Source organism: Empidonax traillii, unplaced genomic scaffold (genome assembly GCF_003031625.1).
Source record: "Empidonax traillii isolate 1590-97213 ecotype Southwest subspecies unplaced genomic scaffold, ASM303162v1 scaffold729:size315501, whole genome shotgun sequence".
Lineage (NCBI taxonomy): Eukaryota > Metazoa > Chordata > Aves > Passeriformes > Tyrannidae > Empidonax > Empidonax traillii.
Window position 1 is genome coordinate 295144 of NW_020955922.1, and position 9243 is coordinate 304386.

Genomic DNA, 9243 nt, shown 5'->3' on the forward strand with positions numbered 1-9243 from the left:
CCGCGGGCGGAGCGAGCACAGCGAGCACAGGCACCCCCACACACCGGGGACTCACTCGCAGCGCGGCCTCCACCGGCACACGCGGCTGCCTGCACGCACCATAGCGCATGCGCACAATCCTCCCCCTCCCCCCGGCAGCTGCGGGGACTACATTTCCCACAAACCCCTGCGGGCGGCGGTGGGTGGGGTGTGCGTCCTTGGGGCCCTGAGGGGAGGTGGGGAGGGGCGGGGAGGGGCGGGCACCGAGGGCAGCACCGGCACCCACCGCGGCACCAGCGTCAGCTATGGCCTCGCTCGTGAAGAAAATAATCAGCACTACGAAGGCCCCTGCGCTGGGTCCCTACAGGTAACTCCTTAGCTGAGAAAGGACTTGGGAGTCTTGGTGGATGACAAGTTGACCATGAGCTGGCAGTGCCCCTGCGGCCAGGAGGGTCCACAGTATCCTGGGGTGCATCGGGAAGAGTGCGGCCAGCAAGCTGAGGGAGGTGATCCTGCCCTTCTGCTTGGCCCCAGTGAGGCCACATCTGGAGTACTTTGTCTAGTTCTGGCCTCCTCAGTTCAAGAAAGACAAGGAGCTACTGGAGAGGGTCCAGCACAGAGCACAAAGATGATGAGGGGTCCGGAGCATCTCTCTTAGGAGAAGAGAATGCGGGAGCTGAGCCTGTTTAGTCTAGAGAAGAGAAGACAGAGGGGATCTCATCAGGACATACAAGTATCTCAAAGGCGGGTGCCAAGAGGATGGTGCCAGACTCATTTTGGTGATGCCCAGTGACAGGACAAGAAGCAATGGCCATAAACTAAAACACAAGAAGTTTCACTTCAACATGAGGAAGAAGTTTACATTGAGAGTGGTAGAGCACTGAACAGGCTGCCCCGGGAGGTCATGGAGTCTCCCTCTCTAGACACATTCAAAACCCACCTGGACGCATCCCTATGTGTCCTGCTCTAGGTGACTCTGCCTTAGCAGGGGGGTTGGACTGGCTGATCTCCAGAGGTCCCTTCCAGCCCTAACAATTCTGTTATTCTGTGAGGAAGAGGTCTCTTGGGAGAAGCAGAAGCAGGCTTTCCAGGTGAAGTTTTGGCAGACAGACCCCAGTGGGGTCTGTCAGGCAGCCCTGGGGCAGAGATGAGGGCAGGACCCCTGAGCAGGGGCTGGTCCTCTCCCCGGTGACCCCAGGGACACCTGGAGTCCATCAGCAGGAGCGGGGCCACACTGCCACGCAGGGGGAATGTCCCCTAGTCATTTTAAAATGTCCCTCCAAAAGTCAGTTTGGGAAAATAATTCTGAAATTAGTGGCAAGAAGTGAGTGAAAATAAACTGCAAGAGGAAGAATGATTCCTCTCCAGGAACAGTGTTTGCCTATAGACAAGGTGGTTGTGCAGGGAAGTTACAGAGAGTGCTGACTATGGAGGTGATGGAGAGGAAAGGCTGAGCCTGATCCAGGGCAAGCTTGGGCAAATGGAGAGTCCAGTGCCTAGGAATTGCAGATCCTGTCTTATTTTTGAATGTTTATAAATGCTTTTCAGGCTAAAAACTAACTGCTGTAAAAATATGTAAGAAGTTGTTCAACATTTTCACAACAAGTTTGTTGTTGCAGCAGATCTGCATGTAATTTAAAAAAAAAAAGAAAAATCCCAGTTTTGATTGGAGAAAGGTTTCTCTTTACTATATGAATGAGAAAAAAATGTTCAATCAGTATAGTAGACTCTTACAGCTAAGGTACCGAGGGTTTTTTACTAGAGCATTTTATATAACATTCTGCATTCAGGTTTTGTATTCCCAATAGCACCTTGTTGCCTTCCAGGTGCGTTTTTGTTTCCATTGCTATGTGTCCTGAGCTTTCTGAGCTTCAAACTGTGTGTTCCTTATAGGCATTATAAAGATGGAAAAATACAAAGTGTAGAAGCCAAGAGACATGACATGAAGGTTAACTTCTGTAAACAATAAACTGCTGTTGGACTGCAGCCAGGGGCCCGGCACTGCTTGGCGTTAGCAGAACGTCTAAGACATGGAAAGGCAACGATCCTTCTGCTGCACACCCACACACACCACACTGGCCCAGTCTGCAATATAGCTCTCCACTTCTGTTGTGCATTAACTGCCCTCCAACATTTTGTGCTTACTGGTAGCTCTTGGTGAAATACTTCTTATTATGCTGTCTGTAAATTGTCTAACATCCATTAGTTTATCACTAACTTAGTTTATCAGATTTCAGTAAACTTGTCAAAGTCCAGGGAGCAGAAGTTGCACAAGAAGTAACTGCCCCATCTCTACTGTGAAATTTGAGCATGGTAACACAGGAATGTGGGTTTAATATGGAATAAAGAATTGGGATGTGCGGGATGCATTTTAGTTCTGCTACAGGCATTCAGTATGCTTTTTGGTGACCAATTTTTACTGTATTTTTACTGTATTTTTCTATTTCCTTTACTACATCCCTTTGCCAGTACCCTGAGATAGGTAGGTAGGTAGATATTTAAAAAGACACGTATCTGTGTATGTGTATATATAGATATCATTAATGTTATATGTAGATTTCATTAATGTTATTAACCCTTTAGAAGACTCTGCAGAGATACTGTTCTTGTATTAATCCACAATAATTTGTGTAAAGAAGATCTGTTTAACTTGGCAGTCCTTCTCTTTAAACACTGTCTCTCTGATGGACAGTGTTCTTCCAGAGTCACAGTGTTAGTCCAGTTATGCATTTAGACACACTGAAACCTGAATGACTTTAGACACACAATCAAATCTCTGCTGATTGAGATTAATGAGTACCTGTGATTGACCCTAGTTGTAGGGTACATCTGCAGTATAGAGTGATTGGGGTTTGTGTGGTTGAAGTTTCTCCGAGCCTCACTCATGCATTTGACTGCAGTAGAACTGTACCCCTTGGCTGGTAAATTGTTACTGGTATTAGTGAATGGAGGAGTCCATCAGTAAGCATACCAAGAGAAGGAGGCTGAGGAGGAGCAGAGAAGGGGACCCAATAAGGCTGTTGCAGATGCTGGTCTGGCAGTGGTATCAGAAGGCTGCAGCATGTTTTTTCCCTAGTTATTTGTGATTTAGGATTTTTTTTTTGTCTGTTGAGATAAACATCTTGTCATGACATTCATTTTATACTAAGCAGTACAAGACAATGTCTTCTTTTTTGTTTAGAGGGCTCATACCTTCTTGTTGCATGGTTCTCTGTGCTTCAACAGAACAGAAGTTTATGTGCTGAGGGGCTGTGCCTCAAAGCAGGACATGGTAGGAAAGAAAATTAAGGTAGCATGTGTGTACAGGCACACATTTTCTATCAGCAAGATTATGTTGGCTGGAAAATGACTTTATTCACTAGTTTCTTGTCTTTAAATGATGTAGTTCTGTGATTTACTCCAGTTTTGTTAGTTGATGACAGAAAAAATAGTTGTCACATAAGATATTTCACCATATCCAGTAGCTTACTCTCTGTTTTTTCCCCTTATGAAATTACAGGAGAACATAGGACAGGGATAAAAGGAAAGATGGGAGTGATGGCCCTGTTTGAACTGCCTGACCCTAATTATTTTACTGAGTCCCTAAATCATGTGTGTCCCCTGTGAGGTTGGATTGAGACAATCCAACTGAGTCAGTCTCAATTGAGAGAAGAGATGTAATAAAATATACTCTGAAAGTGTCCATTTCTTTTTTCTACTGACATTAAAGGGAAGCTAAATTCCTTCAGATACTTCGGGGATGTTCTTGGCTAGTTTATGTAGTTTGAGAGACTTGTTGAATGGTCAAAACAGTGCATTTTCTTGTAGAATGGAAGAGATAAGAAAAACAGTGTTGACACATCACAAACACTTTCAAAAATCTTTCTCTAATTCCTTTGCAAAATATTTTCAATTACTGGCTGAAGAGAACTAAATTATATCTCTTGCATAATGTTTGCTAGGTAGTTTAAATCTTTGTTTTAATCTTTTAATCTCTTTGTGATAACTAGAGACATTAATAATTGCTAATTCTACTTCAGCAAAAACACACCTGACATTTATATAAAAATGTTTTGCAACTAGCTTTAACTCTGCATTCTTCTGAATTAACCCAGCCAACAGGTCACTCAGGTTATTTGGTGAGAGGAGGGTGATTGTTCTGGGGATGGAGTGATCAAGGTGTTTTGCTAACTGGCCAAATTCATTACTATGGGGAAATACTGCCAAAGTACTAGTGGGCAGGGTGTCATCTCACAACTGTAACTCGTTACTGTGGTGCCCGTTTGAGAAGAAAACTCTTAAATTTTCTAATGAGCCCTCTTTTGATTTTTCTTTTTTGTGGTTTTTACCCCCCCTTCATTCCCCTCATTGCTCTGCAGCTGAGATGTAGATAAAAGGTATTGTCTGCTTCTCAAACTAGCATGGAATATTTATCTAGTCATGTCCAAAAAATGTCTATTTACTCTGCCTTGCTTCTGTGCTATCTGCAGTGTGGAATCTATAGGTCAGTTTGGTGCATTCATACCCTGAACCTTTGCAAGAAATGGGGTTTATTTCCTCAAAACCAGATCTATGCAATTCCATAGAGGGTCTAATCCCAGCACTTCCAAAAGCATTCACCAACTGAGTGTATGACTTTGTGCACAGACTTGTGTGTGCATAACCTCAGTCCTCTTTCTGAGATATTATAAACTCCTGTAGAAAAATCTGAAATGTGCTTTCAGATACTTGGATGTTTTCATGGGGAAACATAAAACCTACAATGTGACTTGTGTTTTCAGCCAAGCCGTGCTGGTGGACCGGACAATGTACATTGCGGGACAGATAGGCTTAGAACCTTCCACCGGGCAGCTCGTCTCTGGAGGGGCAAAGGAGGAAGCTAAGCAGGTAAGAAGTCTTCTAGCAATTAACTTGTACTGGGGTTGCCACGAGTTTAGTTAAATGTGGACTTGTGAGAAATTGAGAGGACTAGAAAGTGCATTTTATATCCTCCAGATGAAGAAAAAGCAAGAAAAAGTCATTCCTTTCTAACCCTGTCTTTTTTCCGCTTGGACAACTTGGAGGTCAGGGGAGGAATCTGTGTTTTTATATAGGAAAGTAAGAAAGAATCAATGTTTGTAAGAAAGGTTCACACCCCTGTAAAAACCTTGGCTTGATTTGGGCAAAGATTTATTCCCCCAGAAGCAGTGAGGTGGAATAGGATGAGATGGAGCTGCATCATAAATTTACATCTAATGAATGGATGGTTTAATATTTATGGTTTTATTAATTTTTATTGTGGTCAGTTTTGACAGTTGAGGTTTTGCTGGGTGAACTTACAATATAACATGGATGCAGCCAAGTTACAAGTCATATTTACATACTTACATAAATATAACCCAGCTGATAGTTAAAAGATTTTTGTTCCATTTTCCTTAGGCTCTAAAAAACATGGGAGAAATCCTGAAAGCTGCAGGCTGTGACTACGGAAATGGTAAGTGGTGCTGTGATGGTGGCAAACAAGTAGTTGTTTTTACCTGAATTGAGATACAAAAAAAATCAAGTGACCTTTAAAGTGATCTTTGCAATGGGTATCAATGGAACGCTGCTCTTCACTGAAACTTTCTGCCAGTGGTACAAATACTTTAACTCCAGCTGGGAAAGCTTAGGTATAGGCAGAGCTGCACCTGGCTACATGCATTTTAAGCATCCTAGGCTTTGCTCCAGGTAAAAGCAGGTTTGTGTCTATTGTATTAACATTCTAGGCACTTTCAGTACTTTTTGGGGGGAGGACTCTAATAGTGCAGCCAAACCAGGATTAATGCTGGCTTGGACAGTCGTGGGCAAAAAATTCTAGCATGGACTATATTTTCAGGCCTTTTTCTGGACTTTTTTCACAACAGATATTATATATGTTTTAAGTTATTGCCAACAGTTGGTTTACAAGAGCTTTTTTAATTGACTTGCTTGTGAGTTCTGTGCCTCTTGGAAGATTTTGGCTTTTTCAGAGCTGGTCAGGAATGCCTCAAGTCCTTAAAGTTTTATTAATACGAGGTGCTCAGATTTTTTTGGTGGTTCTCTAGGCTGTATCTCTAATGGTCAGTATCTGTTTGCAAAACTTTTCAAAATGTTTAGAATACTCAAGAGAACTTTATGAAATAAAAGTAAGAAATGCATTAAAGTTTTTCAACTTTTGTATACAAGGCTGAGGTCTAAAATAACTGCAGTTATATAATTTCTAGTTGTGAAGACTACGGTTTTGATGGCAGACATGAAGGACTACAATGATATTAATGATGTTTATAAGCAATGTAAGTAGACTTTTTTTTCTGTTTTATCAGTATGGCTTGTGTAACAAATTATATTTGTGGTATTCAACGTGTTTGAATGACTCAGATGATGCGGTTCCATACTGCTTGAAATTCGAGAACAAATTAAAAACAAAAATTCCTTTGCAAGCATCAGATCAAGCACAGCCTAATTTCTTGTAGGTTTGTGACCTATCATCCCACTAACTCACTGTCCTGTGAAGATCAACTCCTGCTATCCCTCCAGGTTGATCTTCCATGCCTCTATCTCTATAGATGCTCTGTTGTTCCTAATATAATTCTACTGTAGGTGGCCTTCAAATGCTTCATTTTAGATTTTGTATCTCCATTTCTTTAAAGTCTGTTTATATCTTTGAAGAATTTGTGGGTTATTGTTATGACACAGGGATCGTTTTTTGTACAAAGGTGAGCTACGCTGCTCCACTTGAGGAAAAAAACGGACAGTGCTTGGTTAACAAAACTGAATGTAAACTGAAATAGGTGATGCCAATGGGCCATATTGTGGAAAAGAATTTGAGAGATTATGCACATGAGTTCCTTATGTTCCTTTGGCTTTAATTAGGTAGTGACATCTGATCTTGAGTGAAGTCTTTAATCGATGAGCAGTCAACACAATATTCTGCATGTCAAAATGGAATGGTGTGTGTGTTTAAGCAGGGTAAAAACAGACCAGCTGGATGGATGCTTAGTTACGTGTTTTCTCCTACCTGTACCTCAAGAAAGCAGTTGTTGCTGTTCTTTCCTTGTGAGTTATTATCTCAGTGATTAACGGCTTTGAGTGAAGTTTCATTTAATTATGCAAACTCCTTGGAAATGTTTGAAGCCAGGTTGGATGGGGCTTTGAGCAACCTGATCTAATGAAAGATGTTTTTGGCCATGGCAGGGGCAGTGGATATGACTATGTGAGCCTTAAATGTTTCCCCCAACCTCAGCTATTCTGTGATTCTACAAATTCAGCTCTTGTACCTTTACAAGTACCCTTACCCCTGCCTCACCCCCTGTTGTAACACCTGTGAGCTCCAGGTTTAAGTGGGCACAGAGGAATGGGCCAAGGGCCTATTTTTTCTCTGTCTTCCTTTGAGATGAGTAAGTTTGGACTCCTGTTGACTTTGCATAAATCTGGGGTCTTTGCTCATGACACTTTTGGCAGGGTGCTGTTTCTCTCTCTTGCTCTTTCTCTGAAAGAGCCATCTCCCACTCCCTGGTGTTTGCAATTGTTTCACTTTCAGCTAAGCTGGGGTTAAGACCCTGCAGTATCAGCAGAGTGCAAGTATCACTGGTCACTAGATCACAACTGCATCTGGCTTCTTAGTGATGAATGGTGGCTTGCTGAGATGGGAGAGCAGTCAGTGACCAAAACAAACCAACAAGGGGAAAATGATAGCTGGCACAGGAGACTTGTAGGCTTGAACTATTCAAACTGACTGCATTTTATACAGATTACTTTGAACTGTGTTTTATCAAGCAAAGTTCATTGATTGGTGGATGTTTCTGTTTAAATTACAGTTTTCAAGGCAAACTTCCCAGCCAGGGCAGCCTATCAAGTTGCTGCTTTACCCAAAGTAAGTGTCACTTTTCTGCCTACAAAAAAACCCCATTTCTGAAATACCTTACTTCTGAGGCATTCTGACAGCTTTTCTTATTCTGAAATAGCTTCAACTGCAATTATTTGAATGAAAACTCCTAATCATCTTTTTTTTAAGTATACCAGTCTTATTCCCATACATTATCATAGATCTGAATATGAGATATAAATTTCTTTATGGTGGAAGATAGTTACAACGTTAGAAGTAAGGGCTTATGATACATGAGTAAGTGTAAAGTGAATTGTCAATATTACTTAACCTGGCTAAATCAGTAATACAGCTGTCAGAAGTGTAATCTCTCTCAAATGTCACTGTTTTTACAAGGTTGTGTTGTACATCCACTTGCTTCACAGAGTAGGTGCATTAAATTCCTAAAGTGTTCCTTCCTTGTTTTGTCACAGGGTGCCAGAGTTGAGATTGAAGCTATTGCCATTCAGGGACCCCTCCAAGATGCTTCAGCCTGACTATAAATGGAGACTGGATATCCTACAACAGCAGTTTTGGATTTGATTAATACTTCTCCCTTACATCCAATTCCTGCAGTTGACTAACAGCAGTTCCATACAGTTGAAAGTAGTAAATTTACCAAGGAAAGGTGCCTTCTTCTGGACTGGGGCCTTGGGTTCTCTAGAATAGGAGTTCTCTGCTGGCAAACCCTGAAACCTGTGGGAGTCCTGCTAAAATCAGCTGATCTTGATTGCAGGACAGGGCCCACCATTTGTGATGGTCACTGGATATTCAGGTATTAAGGTACATGTTTGGGTGAACTTATGACAGTTATGCTATGTGTGATCTGGACATAGAAAAATATCATGATTTTTAAGTAACAATTTTAAATAAGAAAAAATGACAGAAATGAGAAAACTTGAATTGCTTAGGGCGTATCTTCACTTTTGGGGAATTTTATTTGTTTCTGAATTGTCTTAACCTCTTTCTTTACATAATAGATTACTGTTGGGACTCACATTTTTTTCATACGTAAGCAATTGTTTAAGAAAGTTAATAATAATTTCAGAAATAAGAAAATTACTCTTCTCTGAAGTGCTAACTTTATAAATCAGCTGTAAATAATTACTTACCTGACCTTTTTTCATAATCTTTTTCATGGTGATTCAATTTTGACTGTTTTGATTTAAAAAAACCAAGCAAAATCCGCCAAAAAAAAGAGTTTAACGAGAATAAAATATAATTGCAACTGCAAAAATGTGCTTGTCTATTCTGGGAACAAACTTCTTTTCCTTACCCATCGTAAAAAACATCCCCATTTTGCTTATTCAATAAGAAATTATTTGAACCAGAAGAACAGGCTTATTATCTCTCTCCTAATAGCTAAGGATGAAATTCTCCAAGACAGGAAGATTTCTGCAATTGTGGCATTACAGTTCTTGGCT

The 9243-nt window shown here is 41.2% G+C and overlaps 1 protein-coding gene across 1 annotated transcript; it reads left to right on the top strand.

Moving 5' to 3' along the window:
• Positions 1–195: 195 nt before the first annotated feature.
• Positions 196–8986, top strand: RIDA (reactive intermediate imine deaminase A homolog). The gene is made up of 6 exons (XM_027900445.1): positions 196–346; positions 4740–4845; positions 5377–5431; positions 6180–6248; positions 7773–7828; positions 8254–8986. The coding sequence occupies exons 1-6, from the start codon at positions 285–287 to the stop codon at positions 8314–8316; spliced, it is 411 nt and encodes a 136-aa protein (XP_027756246.1). The 5' UTR covers positions 196–284; the 3' UTR covers positions 8317–8986.
• Positions 8987–9243: the final 257 nt, after the last annotated feature.

Coding starts and splice junctions, on each gene's coding strand:
- RIDA (XM_027900445.1), top strand. CDS start 285: ATGGCCTCGCTCGTGAAGAAAATAATCAGCACTACGAAGGCCCCTGCG. Junction 347..4,739: donor CCTGCGCTGGGTCCCTACAG/GTAACTCCTTAG, acceptor TTGTGTTTTCAG/CCAAGCCGTGCTGGTGGACC. Junction 7,829..8,253: donor AAGTTGCTGCTTTACCCAAA/GTAAGTGTCACT, acceptor GTTTTGTCACAG/GGTGCCAGAGTTGAGATTGA.